This window comes from Aquila chrysaetos, chromosome 7 (assembly GCF_900496995.4).
Source record: "Aquila chrysaetos chrysaetos chromosome 7, bAquChr1.4, whole genome shotgun sequence".
NCBI lineage: Eukaryota > Metazoa > Chordata > Aves > Accipitriformes > Accipitridae > Aquila > Aquila chrysaetos.
The window spans coordinates 282,555-297,665 of record NC_044010.1 but is presented as its reverse complement, the minus strand read 5'-3'; the positions used below and the strand labels follow the sequence as shown (position 1 = coordinate 297,665).

The 15,111-nt window shown below is 40.4% G+C and overlaps 1 protein-coding gene across 7 annotated transcripts in view; it reads left to right on the top strand.

Annotated features, from left to right (window-relative positions):
• The window catches only part of KEL (Kell metallo-endopeptidase (Kell blood group)), a 28,163-nt gene that overhangs the window by 273 nt on the left and 12,779 nt on the right, over positions 1–15,111 (top strand). For 2 of the 7 annotated variants that reach the window (XM_041124811.1, XM_030020635.2), the window contains exons 2-12: positions 65–216; positions 5,064–5,205; positions 6,636–6,839; positions 7,436–7,560; positions 8,504–8,650; positions 9,801–9,863; positions 10,862–11,050; positions 11,458–11,603; positions 12,896–13,019; positions 13,536–13,646; positions 14,677–14,775. In XM_041124811.1, coding sequence (XP_040980745.1) covers positions 199–216; positions 5,064–5,205; positions 6,636–6,839; positions 7,436–7,560; positions 8,504–8,650; positions 9,801–9,863; positions 10,862–11,050; positions 11,458–11,603; positions 12,896–13,019; positions 13,536–13,646; positions 14,677–14,775 — 1,368 coding nt within the window. In that variant the 5' untranslated portion in view covers positions 65–198. Of the gene's footprint in view, positions 1–64; positions 217–2,407; positions 2,550–5,063; positions 5,206–6,635; positions 6,840–7,435; positions 7,561–8,503; positions 8,651–9,800; positions 9,864–10,861; positions 11,051–11,457; positions 11,604–12,895; positions 13,020–13,535; positions 13,647–14,676; positions 14,776–15,111 lie in introns of those variants that run through there. The other 5 variants (XM_030020637.2, XM_041124813.1, XM_041124812.1 and 2 more) reach the window with 5 other exon arrangements.

The window sequence follows — 15,111 nt, the reverse complement described above, 5'->3', positions numbered from 1 at the left end:
TCCCTCCCATTTTCTTTAAGGGCGTTTTTCTCAGAGCTTTTCCTCTCTTTTCTCCTCCCCACAGTAATCAGCCAAGCTGGGAAGAGGAGATTGTCTCTGAACTTAGTAGTGTGGCTTGGCACAGGAGACTGATAGTAATAAGTAAACAGAGTTGACAACTGTAGTAACCACAGGAGCAAAGCCTGCTCAGTGACAAGGATGAGGACTCTTCCAGAGGTAAGGGTCTGTCTTGCAAACTGCTGAGGTACCTCCATCGCACCCCTCTCTTTTTCTTCCCCTGTCACAGGTACACTGCCTATTGCCCTCGGGAACTGGAGAAGTTGAGCTTTTGGCAGTCTGTATCCAGAAGGTGCTTGTCCAGGTGTCAGGATTAATGATGTGGGATGTGGTGTGAGGATTTAGGGGTTCTTGCCCTTCCTGTTAGTCATCCTAATGTCCATTCTGAGGCTGTATTCAGATCTATTTGAAGCACTGACCAATAAGTAGTAGTAATAATAATAATAATCTGATTATTTGTATCTTTTATTGTATCCCCATTTTTTCAACAAATTATTTTAAGAAAGTCCTTATGCAGAAACATGCAAATTTTTTCCCCACAAATAGCTGTGGGTATACATGGCATAGTTTTCTGAATGTGAGAATGACATGGTAAGCCTAATTTCTCCCCAGTGTCCTTTTCCTGATTTGATGTCTTATATAAATAACTAGTAAAGTGTTAATTGCGTATTTGCAGACAAATCACACCAAACCAAACTGTTAGTTCAGGGTTGCTAAAATATACAAAACATTCAAAGACAATAAAGCTAAGTAAAGTTTTCTATGTAACTATATAATATTAAAAAAGGAATGTGTATGTTTTGTATGTTGAGAGCTGTTCAGTGTTGCAAGAGCTGTGGCTGTAATGCATACAGTCACTTTATATTTATCTTGTCTGCATTTTTCTGGCTGAAGAATTTGCAGAAATGTTTGGTTTGTATATCCATTCTCATATTTCTATGTGATAAGGATCAGACAACAATCATAATTTTAAATAGTTATGGTTATGCTTCAAACTTTTAGTAGTCCAGAATATAATTCAGCAAACTTTCTGTTTAGTTTCTCATGTTAGCAGGTACTATATTTTGAACACAGGCTAAAATACTATTTCTCCAATAGCATTTAATGTGCTCAATTTATGTACTTAAGTGATTTGCTGGCAAAAGATAAATTTAAGAAAATGTTGAAGTTTTTATGAGTATTGGAGCATTAGTCTGAAAACGTCATCCACATGACTAATGTGATAAACACAATTTGGGTAACAGCCAATGTCAGTAATTCGTGAATAATCTACTGGCTGAAAAATAATACCGCTAAACTGTCTGGTAAATAGTTATGAAAAATAACTCCAATCCTCCCTGCCTTTGATCTCTTTATTTTTATTTACTTTATTTTCATAAAAGTTAGATGATGCTGCTTCTGCAACAGAACTAAACACTGGGAAAATGCAAGGTAAGGAAGAATTAGGCAAAGGACCTTCAACCTCCCTGCAGAATTCGGGAATGGCTCACAAACAGATGGAAGGAGATGCTGAAGGAAAGTCAAATTGTTTGGCTGATTTAGTTGCATCAAACAGTTCTTGCTTTAGTCATAACAGTGCTTGTCAAGATTCTGCTAGCCTAAGTCATGATTGCATTTGAATTGGATGATTCATGAAGTACATAAATTCAAAATTATTCATTTTATAATTGAGGAAAATTAGAAGTCAGCTTTTAGTGATTTTACAGGCATTTGATCTCACTTAGCTACAGTGAAGCCATTTAAATTTGAGCACTTGCACATTCTTAAAAGAAAAGCATGAAAGAACTGAAACTGTACTGGAAATTGCATTCATCTTCAACTTCATGCAAATACTAATCATTCTTCTCGCTTACTCAAAAGTGAGGCCCATATGGAAAAGCTCTGTCAGAGATTAAAGGCTCTTTATCCTTTTCCACAGGCTTGTTCAAACTATTCACTTGTCTCTTTATATAGAGAGTGCTGGATGAGGCAACCAAGCCTCAAAACATACCACAATAAAGTGCTTCTGCTTCATGCAAGCTATGTAATGTTCCTGCATCCTGTGCCCTGGGAGTTTTTATATCCCACCTCCAGTTCCATCTAGTTAAATCCACACTTTCTTGACCAAGGATCACTGAATCAGGAAGGGCTCTGTATTTCAGTGCCTGTGAACCACTTGGTCCGCTTGTGGCATAAAAGTGAAGTTCATACTAGATAAAGAAGCTGACAGGGTTATTGCCCAGGTCAGTATCTTTATAAGACTACTGAAAGAGCAGGTATTTGTCTGTCTAGATTTCTTTAAGATGTCATGAAAAAGATATAAGGGACAGCTAAGTATGACTGCCCTCCTCTTTTTTCTCTGTTTATGTAGGTCCACAGGTTCTCTCAAATCCAGCCCCAGTAACAGAGACAAGATTAGAAAGACATTCCTTATGGAAGGTGAAGTGTTTGAAGAACACTTTTTTTCCTTATGGTTTACAAAACACAGACCTTAATCCAGTTTCTAAGTAGAGGTACACAACCAATTTCCACTCCCCTGTCTCTTGGGGTTTGCTGTTCTTTTGGGGTATGCTGTTCTCAGCCAGGTACTTCTTTAGTTGCTTCACATTGGAGTCTTGAGGGGGACAGTCTAGTTCACTTACAGATTTTTTTTAATTTGATGCATTTTCCATTTCAAAAGCAACATAATGTATCCACCCGATATAGACCTACTGTTAACCAGAAGTTTGGCAAAAATTGCAGTGACAGTCTGGAAATACCAATTTCTTTTTAGTATCTCCACAGCCATGCCATTTAGTACTTGAAAGAGAGAAACGGATGTCCTCTGATAACATGAGCCCAAAGAATTGCAAAATTATTTCATAGTAGGAATAGGCCAGATTTTCAATGTGAAAAACAAGAGGTCTATTGCGACAGAGAAGTCAGGAGCATTGTGAATGTAAATCATTCACTCTCTCCTAAAAGGTGAGAGATGAGGGCTTGCAAGTTGAAGAGTACTTGTTCTTCTTCCTTTTCAGCCAAGCAAATTTTCTTTCGCTCACTTCCCTGCCATAATGTTAGGTCATGACACTTACTCTCTGCCTGAGGAGTAAAAGCTAAAGTGTTTTACTACAGGGGCACATGAAAGGAATTTGGATTTCCTCCTTTGTATTTTCTACAATGTACTTTGCCAGTATGATCATGTTCTGTATCTAGCACCTTTTAACACCTGGATTCACTTGTATGTACTTGCTCTCCACTTAGTTATTCTGTATCCTGCCTAAAGAAGTCGTCAGGAGAATAGAATGTTAAAGGGAGAAAAGCAGTTAGGTATTTAACTCTTGTTAGCAGTTTCCATGAGCCAAGTAAGCTGACATAGGCTTTTAAAAGGCTTCTGTTCATGATTGAATAAAATGCATGTTTGAAAGATATAAAATGATGAGGTCTGTTTTTCTATGTTTTCTGTTCTGTTAATGTTTTTGTACAGGAATTTTACACAGTATATTAGGCAAGATGATTACAGCAGACATTCATTTCCTTAGCCTTTCCTCAGGTGAAGGGGTATATGCTGTGAGGTACTTAATTCTTGTAGGATTTTGCTTCATTTCTTCTTGTGTTTTTTGTAAATATCTATGTTTTCTGGTTTTGTGGCAAAGAAGGTAGATACTGAGCATGGTGACAAATGCAGTTTAGCTGCTGCATGTGAGGGAGCAGCAAGGGCAGACAAGGAAATACAATCTAGAACCTGAGAGTCATGACAAGGCAGGCAAGAAGTAATGACTTTACTAGCAAGGGGTGCACCCCCACAGTATGGGAATGAGGGGGGGTAAGGCAGGTCTGGTGACAGTAGCCAGGGTCAACCAAGAGTGTAGATTGCCAGGTAAGTCTGTTGTGAGGAGGCAGGTCCAAGGTCAAACCTTCAGAATCAAGTCTGTAGGTTAAGGTCAGGATCCAGATCAATGGGGCACACGGCCAGCCATAAGCATGGCTGCTGCTGCAGCATAGCTCAGATGGAGATCACACATGAGAGCTGAAAAAAGCAGCTCCCAAGTGAAGAAGTGGGCACCTCCACTGAGGCTGCTTCTAGCTTTTTCTCAAAGTGCGCCAAGGCCTGTCAAGGTTTCTCAAACAGATTTCTTTTATCAGAGAACCAGGCTTGAGCACAGGGACCTAAACTTGAGGCTGTGAGGACAGTACAGTAATCTGCTGTTCTCCAGTCTTACATGCATCAAAGTAGGTAGAAGCAGTGGACACACAGAGTAAATGTCATTTTATCTAACTTTAAGCAGGTAGACGTTAGGTGTGTATCCTAACATAGTTATCTAGCTTCCTTTGCAGTCAATGGAGAAAAAGAGGTAAATCTGGAGGATGCTTCAGCTCATCCTAAGACAGATGTCTAAAACAGAAGCTGTACTCATAAGATGCCTAGCCTTCTCCACTGACTAAAAAGACACACCTAGATTATGAACACAACTAAATTTAAGTGAGATAAAATCTGTCTGTATATAAGATCTCTGTGACTTACGGCTTACTGCAGTTTTTAGAATAGGGCAAATCTTTTCTCCCACTTGAACTGGACTAGAAGGCTTAGGATGCAGCAGTTATTTCTTGAGGAGAGATCTGAAATTAGTGCTCAGATTGCCAGACTGTAACAGAATAAAGAACCACCAGTCCTAGCCATCCTGTTATTAGCTTTATGGGCTCAAAAAGGCTTTGATATCTTCAGGAGGTATATGCAAGGTGATTCCATAAACCAGAAGGAACTACGGACAGCCAGGTCTCCTCATGGCAAGCTGGCTTTTTGATGCATAATTCATAAGACTGTGCAACAGCTGTAGCTGGAAAAGACAAGGAAACGAAGGAGGTGAGAAAGCCCCCGGGAGTACAGTCACCTAGATGACTTGGACAACTATTGGTATCCTGGCACTAGTCTTGTGAGTGATTTTCTAGTAGATTAGGTGGAAGAGGAAGTATATTACCAGTGCTAACTTTAATATGAATTTTTCTTTCTTCATTTTTTCTCTTTTGTCTAATTTTTCTCTCTTCAGACCTGTGACCAGGAGCAGAGAGCAGGTGCAAGGAAAGAACGATGCCTTCAGGGGAAAAGCCTACTTCTGTGTACACTCCTTCTCAGTACTCTCCTTGGCTTTACACTGCTTATCACCTACATCGTGATGACTTGTGGTCTAGGTATAACATGGGATATCCTTTTCCCTGCTTCTTCCTCCACCCCATTTGTAAGACCCCTTTCTCTCCTATCTGCCTCCATTGTGTATTAGGCTTAGCATCTGTGTTAAGAATCAGACTTTCAGAATCTCAAAGAATCTTAACACCAGTTGTAAAAAAGGTACACTGTTATGCCTCTTCCTTGGGTCATAGTGGGGCGAGATCCCCACACCTGTCCTCCTTCGCTGCCTGCCATTTAATATGCCTGGGCCCAGTTTTGAGGGAGAGCATCATTATATTGTCTTGCATCTCATCATCGTGTCTTGCTCTGTCTGTAGTCAGCTCCAGGAAACTGGACTGAACCTGAGATTTGGAGCTCCTCCTCCACCTTTCCATCTCTGACTTAATAAGTGTAGTCCTAGTTTTCTAGCACAGACCAGTGCAGTCATAGTGTAGAAAGAAAAGTCATAGTCTCTTGCTAATGGGGGAGCTGTGAGCATAAACCAGAAATGTTAATTTGCCTTTCAAATGCTAAACAACTATCTGCAGAAAGGTCCATGTAAATGTTTATGCATATAGAATGCACAGTACTGAAGGTGCATTTATATTGATGGATACAGACATTCCCTGCTCCAAAATAAACAGTATTGACTCTTTACCTAGCATTTTTCTTTAGCCGCTGTTATGTGTTTGAGAGACCAAGTTAAAACTGTTAGTTTAGATCTTGTCTATTTTACACTCTGCCCACCTCCTCCCATGTCAACTGTTGAAACCATAGTATGGAAAGTCTTTGATTTACAAGTGGCTTATTTCAGTAAATAATTGATCTGATCTGATGTTGATATGAGACACCGAACCAAAATGAGAACACATACCCAGTGATTCACAGCAGTTTAGATAAAGGGAGTTTTAGATCAAAGCAAGATGTACTAGAAAGTCTTTGTCCTGTTTTAACAAATGGCATTGCTGAGAAATGTTTCCCATGCTTGAACATCTCCCTCCACATTTTAAACTAACCTCCTTACTTTCTCTGTGCTATGCCCTTATTTTGCTTCATGTGTTGACACCATCAGTTGCTTCTTGTTTATCATTTGGCCAAATTTGGCTGATTCAGAGAAAATACACTGAGAAGGCAGAGTAATCCAAGCTGTGACTGTCTAGGTACTATGAACAGAGGACACCACCTCTGGACATATTACCTGTCCTTTATTTAAAGAATCTCCCTTATAAAGTGCAAAGGCAATCTTCCTGTGAAGTGAAAGACAGAACACATTTTGTTCCATATTCAGCAAAAACTTAAAAGGAATTCAACAATCTGCATGCAAAGGAGTTTGTACCAAAAATAAATCTTTTGGGAGAAATGTCCCACAGATAACTTCTAATTTTTTTTGTTTGGAGTTGTTCTCACTCTCCACTGTCACTGCTCAGTTCTCTCCCATTTACTTTCTGCCCAGGATCCTGTGATGCCGAGCTGGGTCTTAAACTGTTGGCCAGACTCCTGAATTCTAGGAATGACACTGTAGACCCCTGTGAGGATTTCTACAAATATGCCTGTGGCAGCTGGGAAGGCAAACACTCAAGCAGAACCACAGAAGAATCACTAAATGTATTTGATGTGTTGTTGGAAGAAAACCAGTTGATCCTGAAAAGGCTTTTAGGTAGGGACAGATGATTGGTGTGTTACCTTCAGCATCTTCCTCAGCTAGAGCTGAGAATACTAATAACTGAGAGCACAATCATTCCTAACAGGGACTGAGTCCAGTCTCTTTGTTCTTCTATCATTACAGGTACAGATTTATTCTTGAGTATGTCATACGATACAATAGCTGCATTTTAAACATTTTAGTTCCCCTTGCCAAGTGTAACAGATGAAAGTAACACTTTAAAATTCTGACAGCAACTCAAATAATTTTCTTGTTGCCTTGTAAAAGTAGACCCTTTTTCTGTGTTTGTCTGAATGTGCACTCTGGTCATGTGTCCTGACTCCACCTGGGACTGAAGCCTAGGTACGCACCACCTTCCTTTTGTGCTCCTGTTTCCATGCAAAGAAACTCACGTATTTGGCCTCAGGAAGAGTCATAGCAGAAGAAGGTCTCTTGCTTTGAGTGACCGTGAGAAGTGTGAATATTTACTGAACTGTTCTGAATCAAAGTGCAGTGTAATGGTTTCTTACAACCTTTCTCTGCCTTAATACTGCCCCAACTTTTTTTTTTTACCACTTTTGTAGTTTTTAATCTATTTTTTTTTTCCTCAGAGGGCCCACAGTTTGGGATAAGAGGCTCAGCTAAAGAGAAAGCAATCCAGTTCTATCGCTCCTGCATGGATACCCAAAGGATAGAATCCCAGGGAGCTCAACCATTGAAGGACCTCCTAAATCAGGTGAGTGTTCGTGCTATTTCCTCTCCCTGCAGAAGATAATTCCTGCAGGAAAAAGGAAAGTGTGAAGTTAGGGTCATATGGTCCTACATGATGGAATTTTGCCAGCATCTGGCCATGAAATAAGCTCATGGTTCACAGCACAACTTCTAAGTGATAAATCTTCTAGCTTTAAATGCTGTTTCAAGATTTGATTTTCTGACATCAGGTACCTGAATCTTTCCTCATGACCTTACATATTAATTTAGGACTGTACAACAACCAAGACTGCAAAGAGGGATCACTTCTAATCTCAGAAGTTCAGTTCAATAGGATCCAACTTACAGATCAGGGAACATGTTGCAAAATGGATTAAATTTTTTTGTCTAAGATCTGATGGCCATCCACTACTTCAGGCTTCACGGGAGCTTGTTTAAAGAGTAAAATGCTTCTCTTTCCATTCTGGGAGACTCCTGTCAGTGCCAGGGAGAGTTGTACATCCTTCTGCTAGCAAAGGGCATTTATGCCCTGTCTCCAAGGAGGATGCAGAAACTTCCGGCAGAAGAAACAGTGACTACAGGCCTACCTGTGAATCTGCTTGTCAGGGAGGTGGGACCTGTAATCCCTGATTCCTGGTTGTCCTTCTGGATGGCTTTTGAAAAATGAGACCTCTTTCCTTTCTCCTTCTTCTGCTTTTTTCCTGTACACCTTGTTCTGTTGATAATTATCATTCCTTTTTCCTGTTTCATTTTGCAGTTCGTTGCTTTGCTTAAGTGAAAGTAACAGGTCATTTTAAAGCCAACAGGGTATGTAGAAATCTTCATGAGTTTCCTCTGTTACTATTTGCTTTGTTGCTTCTCAGTTGTCATAATGACTGAGCTCATAGGAGTGAAAAAAAGATTTTGTAAATATGGATCAAACAAGTGTTTTTCTCACCTGCTGTCATGCTGTCTCTCTCCCTCTCTAGATCGGTGGATGGAATATCACAGGCATGGGGAAAGCAAAAGATTTTAATGAAACTCTTCAGACTCTTATGGGCAGATACAGCACCTTTCCCTTTTTCAGAGTCCATGTGGGACCTAGTCCTTCTGACCTCAAGACCAATATTATTCAGGTGGGTGGACTAAAGAAAGAAAATTATCAGGAAGCACTGGGAATAAAGAGTCAGTTACACAGCCCATGAGACGCAGGCTTGCTCAGTTAAGCCTATGTTCTTCTCTGAAGAAAGTTTTCCTGAATTTCAGTAAACTTCTTGATTTTATTACATAAAAAGCACTTATTTCTGGAAAATAAGCAGATGAGGAAGAATAAATCGCTTACTTTCTTTCATCTCTTCTGCCTGACAGTGTAGATTGTACTTTGTCGTGGAAGGGTTTGGTTCTTCTTATGTTCACGGGTATGACTGGTATAATAAATTATGGACTCTAAGTGCTCTGTGTCTAGTACACATAGTGTAATATGAATTTTGCAGCTCACTCTTGGTGTTTAAACCTGGTAGACAGCTAAGCACTATAGAGCCGCTCATTCATTTCCCCAACCAGTGGGATGGGGTTAAAAGTCAGAAGGGTAAAAGTGTGAAAACTCATGGGTTGAGAAAAAGACAGTTCAATAATTAAAAAAAAAGAAAGAAAGAAAATAAAGAAGTAATGCAAAAAACCTCTAGTTGCTCATCACCAACCGATCACTGCCCAGCCAGTTCCCAAGCAATGGCAGCCCTGGCCAACCTCCTTCACCCCCACTTTTATTGTTGAGTACGATGTCCTATGGTCTGGAATATCCCTTGGGTCAGTTGGGGTCAGCTGTCCCAGCTGTGTCCCCTCTTAGCTTCTCGTGCACCCTAGTGTCCTCGCTGGTGGGGTGGGGTGAGAAGCACAAAAGGCCTTGACACTGTAAAAGCTCAGCAGTAACTAAAACATCCCTGAATTCTCAACACTGTTTTCATTACACATCCAAAACACAGCCCCATTCTAGCTAGTATGAAGAAATTTAACTCTATCCCAGCCAAAACCAGTGCACCATGTAGAAATATTTAACAATGTGGTTTACATTTGAATATCAGGCACTGCAGATTTGTAATGAGCTTTTAAATGAGCTGCAGAATATGATAAATCCACAAAAATTAATTAGCAAACATTTTCCAAAAGTAAAAGCAATTTATTAACATTTCAAATTCTGTGACATAGAAATTAACAAAGCCTGTTGAGCATATCCTCACATTCCAGTGTTTCTGGAAATACTGTTTTTTTCTTTACTCCTTTTTGCAGATTGACCATCCTGAGTTTGAGATGCCACCTGAGAGTAAATTCAAAAAGAAAAATTATCTTGAGGTAACATATCAGAGGCTGAAGAAAGGTAAAAATAGCTATTTGGTGTAGGGATCTCATTGAATTGCCTCCTGGTTCAGAGTGGTCTGTTTCCATGGGTTACGGTCAGTGACCTTTGAAAATGTCTCCAGAAGGAATTCTTTACAAAAATCTCCACTTTTCCAGAAAGATAGTTTGTAAAATGTAACCCGTTTTTAAATGCCAGGTTTAAAACTTCTAGTGTAGAAACAGAATGTTATAGTTTTAATTTGTATTTAATAAGTAATATGAACCTGGGCTTCCCTCTAGGTTTCACCTTGAATGAATGTTTAAAAAAAATGTTCTTGTCTAAATTAAGGCTTTATAACTTAAAATCTGTGTACTGGGGGAGGGGTAGCTAGCATTTCAGAAGTTATTTTAAAATGTTTTAACCTAAGCTGGGGAAACAAGCTCTTTGACCTTGGGAGTTATTACAACAAAGTTAATTTCATCACAGCTCTGTCATTTTTCTGAACTTATAAAAACTGAGTTGATTTCAGTTTCTCAGTCTGACTCTTTCAGAAGAGTCCTCAAAAAAATGAGCCTGTCTACTCATCACAAGTGTTCCTTTGATACCTCAGGAACATGGCAGCAAGAAGCTGGCATTTTCTCTCCCATCAGAAATACTAGCTCATTATATCACTACATCTCTCTCCTTTGACTCCAGAGATGGCCGGCCTACCTCTCTAAAATGATTCCAGTATTTAATGTAATTGTAAGCTGGGACAAAAATAACCTTTTGGGAATTCAGTGTTCTTCACTGAAAGAGCAGCTGTACTTGGCAAACTGTATTCCACATGAATAATTACATAAGGATGTTGCAGTGAAGAAGACAGTTTTAGGGGTGGGGCTGCAGTGGTTTTGAAAGATTGAAGCTTATATGGTCAAGATGGATGGATAGTTGGATGGATGGATGGATGGATGAATGGGGTGACTAATTTTCAGTCATGTTTCTCCCACTGGTCATATGCTCTGCATTGCAGGTTCTCCGTGTGTATCTCTCATATTTGAAGAAACTGGGGAGCCTACTTGGAGGGCCACAGGATGGTCCCCCTGATTCCTTTTCCCTTACCTTGTCCTTCATCTCTAACCTCCAGCGAGTTGTCACCCCACTGCAGGAAAGACAGCAGAGGGGGATGCTGTTCTTTCACACTACCATTAGGGAGCTACAGGTATCTATTCCTTAGAACCTGAGCAACACAATTTCATGTTACATTCACATTCTGAAGATCTGGATCGAAAGAGATGTGAGACACTCTGTTTAGATGCCATTCCCTTGCAACTTACACTTGAAGTCTGTTAAGCTTTAAAGCTCAACAATAACCTATTAACTTAACGTCTTTTATTGACAGCAGATGGATTTTTCAGGCCCCAAACTCTCTCCCATCCCTGGTGCTAATTCAATTTAAAAAAGTCAATTCTCCTTTTCTACTATAATCAATACCCACATCATAAAAACAGTTTAACTTCTTGAAAGCATCTCTTGACAGTATCAGAGAGACTATCCCAGTTTTCCTATTATTTCCTGTCAGTCAATTTAGATTCATAGTTCAGCGTGTAAGCTTTGTTTTACTTCTAGGAAAAGGCGCCTGCTATTGACTGGCTGTCATGTCTCCAGGCTGTCTTCCATCCTATGCCACTGAACCTCTCTCAGCCAATTGCGGTGCATGACATGGATTACTTAAGAGGCATGTCACAGCTCATCGAACAATGGCACAAGGAAAGGTAGGAGTCAATATCTATGGTTATAGTTGTTCATGCCTCGAGAATTATTAACTTCAGACACCATAAATCAAAGAGGTCTGTGTTAGAGGCTGCTGAATCTAGTAGCTTAACAATTGCAAGGCTGCTGTGGCTCTACATTCACAGGTCTAGCCAGTACTAAGGCTTAGCATATATTCCCAATAGGCTTGCACATGCATACACCATATATGTACACACATATAAATATATATAGATATGTGCATCACACAGATCAATAAAGATGGAACACAGTGCCTTTACTGGCACCCACCCACCCATAGCACTCATACAAACATGAACAGCTCAGCCTGATCCCATTGCTCCTCTCCAGCTGATCAGGATTGGTCTATATTAGTGAAATATCTATACGTACACACACAGTATGAATCACTCCAATAGCTGGTCTTAGATATTCAGTCTGTCCAGAAGCTGGCCCCAGGTCCCCCGGTGTCCACAGCTGCTGGCATCTGGATATATAAGCCCCTAAGTCTTGCAGCCCTACTTTGGTTGCTGGTACTCTGGTCTCTTCCTATTACACGCACACATATACAAGCAGATCTCTCCAGTAGCTGGTCCAAACCTCTAGTCTCTCCAATAGCCAACTCTCAGACACCTGCTCTCTCCAGCAGCTAGCTTGGACCAAAGTCCCTCCAGTAGGCAACTCTCAGACTCCTTGTCTCTCCAGTATCCAGTCCCATCCCCATACACAGAGAGCAGAATGTTATTTAAGAATAGCATTTAATAAGATAGGACAGATTCCGGTGACCATGTGCAGGGCTGAATCAGACAGATGTCCTGGCGGGCCACAAGTTTACGCTCAACCATTCCCTCTTACCACCTTTCCTCTCCATTTTCCCATGCATGTTCCCCCCAATCCACCATGATCCTTCACTTTCCCTGCCTTTGGTCCTTCCCATAAACGTTCCATAATAAATCTCACAGAATTCCACAGACCCCTCAAAATATTCTATAATAAGTTTCACCCAGTCCTAAAAATGCTCTTTCTCCTGCTTCCCATAAAGAATCCTGTGCCCCAGGAGGCAATTACCCCTTGAGTCTTCATGGTGTTCTGGGGAGAGAGTTTCTTCGGTTGAGTCACGTCAAATCATCCTCCTTTGATAGCCCCAGGTGTAGCCCATTCAGAGTACTTTGTTGTCATTGTTCAGGTTACTAGGGTTCTTCTGCCTCAAATTATTCCTGACACTTGCCACGCCTCTGTGTTTATAGTGACTAGCCTTCAATCTTCAGTCTTTTTAAATGTCATTTTCCTACAGGGTCCTTCACATTTATATGATTGTTTGTCTGGTTGGGAATCTCTCCCCAGCCCTTGACAGTCAATTCCAAGATGCACGCCTGGAGCTATCTAAGATTCTTTACGGAAAACTGGGATCTAGAATGGTGAGTTAGCCTTTAACCACCTTCTTCAGCCTGACCAGCAGCTGAACGCTCTAGCTGAACACCTTCTACATGTTCTCTTGATGTCTTGTCTGGATGGATTTTCTTAGATTTAGGAAGGAAAACTACTCTCATTAGGCCATTAAATGCTTCCTTTTTCTCTAAGAAATGCGGGAGTAGACATGACACCCAAAACTTTAGAGAGCTAAGTGCACTGTATCACGGGGTGGGGAACAATATATAGATGGTCACCTTTCTTCTATGTATTTGTCTCAGCTGGCATATGAATCTTCATCTTGTGTGAAAGTAAGTGGAGTAAATCATAAGGAAATTAATGTTTTACTTGATTAAAGTTTTCTGAAGTAGCTTAAATGGAACTACATTACTTACCATTCACTACTGGCATTTTTAGATAGCAGCGTATATGCTACTGACTGCACGTTTACATATCTGTTTACTGTCTTCCTATCTCTTTGTCCTGACTCTCATGTGTCTCTATTTCTTTCTCTGTTCTTACAGATTGCAGCTGAGCGCTGGAGGAAGTGCTTGACTGATACCACTTCTTTCTTTGAGCCAGTTCTAGGGCAGATGATTGTGCAAGAAATTTTCCCTCAGCAGAGCAAGAAACTTGTAGGTATTCATCCTCTTAACCCCCAAGCAGAGCTCAGCTTCATCTTTCTTTTTTTGACATGTCAACTTAAGATCACATCAAGGCAGCAAAATCATGTGTAGGTTTTATAACTTTTTACCTATTCCTATACTTATGCACTTCCTCTCCTTTTGGGGGAATGAAAGATGTCAGAACAAGACATTGCTGTCATTGCTAGAATAATCAATGATAAAATACCAGTTACTATCTTTATCTCAACTGTTAGCAAAGTCATGTGTGCAGCACCAATACCTATGACAGCCCTACAAATGCATGCAATCTCACTGTGCTTCCTGGAATGACAGTATTAACAGTATTCATCACCAATCTGACATATTTAAATAAGATTTTCAATTGCAAAGCCATTAAGCCGTCATATGACCAGCTGTACAGAAACAAAATCAATGCCAAAACATTCTGAGTCAAAGGAACACCTTCTTTTTTTTCCTTTGATGATCAGAGTTCCTTTTTCTTTTGAGGGAAGTTCGTGTAGGCCCCAGGTTTTATAAGGAGTTTGCAGTGTATAAAGTGATGAGTAAATAAGTTAATGGGAAAACTAAGACTACGTGTAGTGAAGCACAAAGCTGAATGAACAAAACATAATTTTGTGAAGGAGAGACTCAGATTGCCATAACTTTGGAAAGGGAGACACCAGCATGAAATACTTGTGGATACTGAATTTTGATTTCACTCAAGAAGTGGGGCAATCATGTGGTCCACTCTTATCCCAACAGGGACTGAATGAAAAAGAATTGTTTCCCTCTTACTTACCATGAGAGGCAAGATGAAAAGGTGTGTGGGAGAGAATGATGAGCCCTGTGAGGAACCACTCGATGCCAAATAACTTAAGCCTAAATCATTGTAGAAACTGAAATCTCTTCTTTCATCACAAGAAGAGGAATTTTCCCCCAGTTATTCTGTGGTTGAATTGCGGGAACATGGGAAGATGGTAGCTAAGCCTGAACAATGTTTTTCTGCAGTTCTGACCGTGCCTTCTTTAATCCATTGCAGGCTGAGCAGATGTTCTCTGAGATCCAAGATGCCCTCTATGGCCAACTGGATCAGTTGGAGTGGATGGATGAACAGACTCGCCAAGAGGCTAAAGTCCTGGTGCGTGCAGAAGGCAGAAGTTACTGAGGCCTTCCTTTCCCTGAAGCTTTTGGGTGGTTTTATAAGTGCCATCACGCCATGTGATCGTACATTGGTGTGTAGGCATAGAGAGGCTCAGTGTTTGTCCATGGATACTCTGAATTAATTGTATTGAGATACAATTCAGTTTTATACACCTAAAGAGGTTAAAAACTATAAAGCTGAATGCCAGAAAACAATGCTATAAAGAAAAAGAAGAGTAGAACAGCATTAGGCCTCAGGTCATTGAGTTAAGAAACCAGAGTAGCAAGAGAAGATGTCTTGTTGAAACAGAGTAGCTGTCATTTCGAAGGGCTG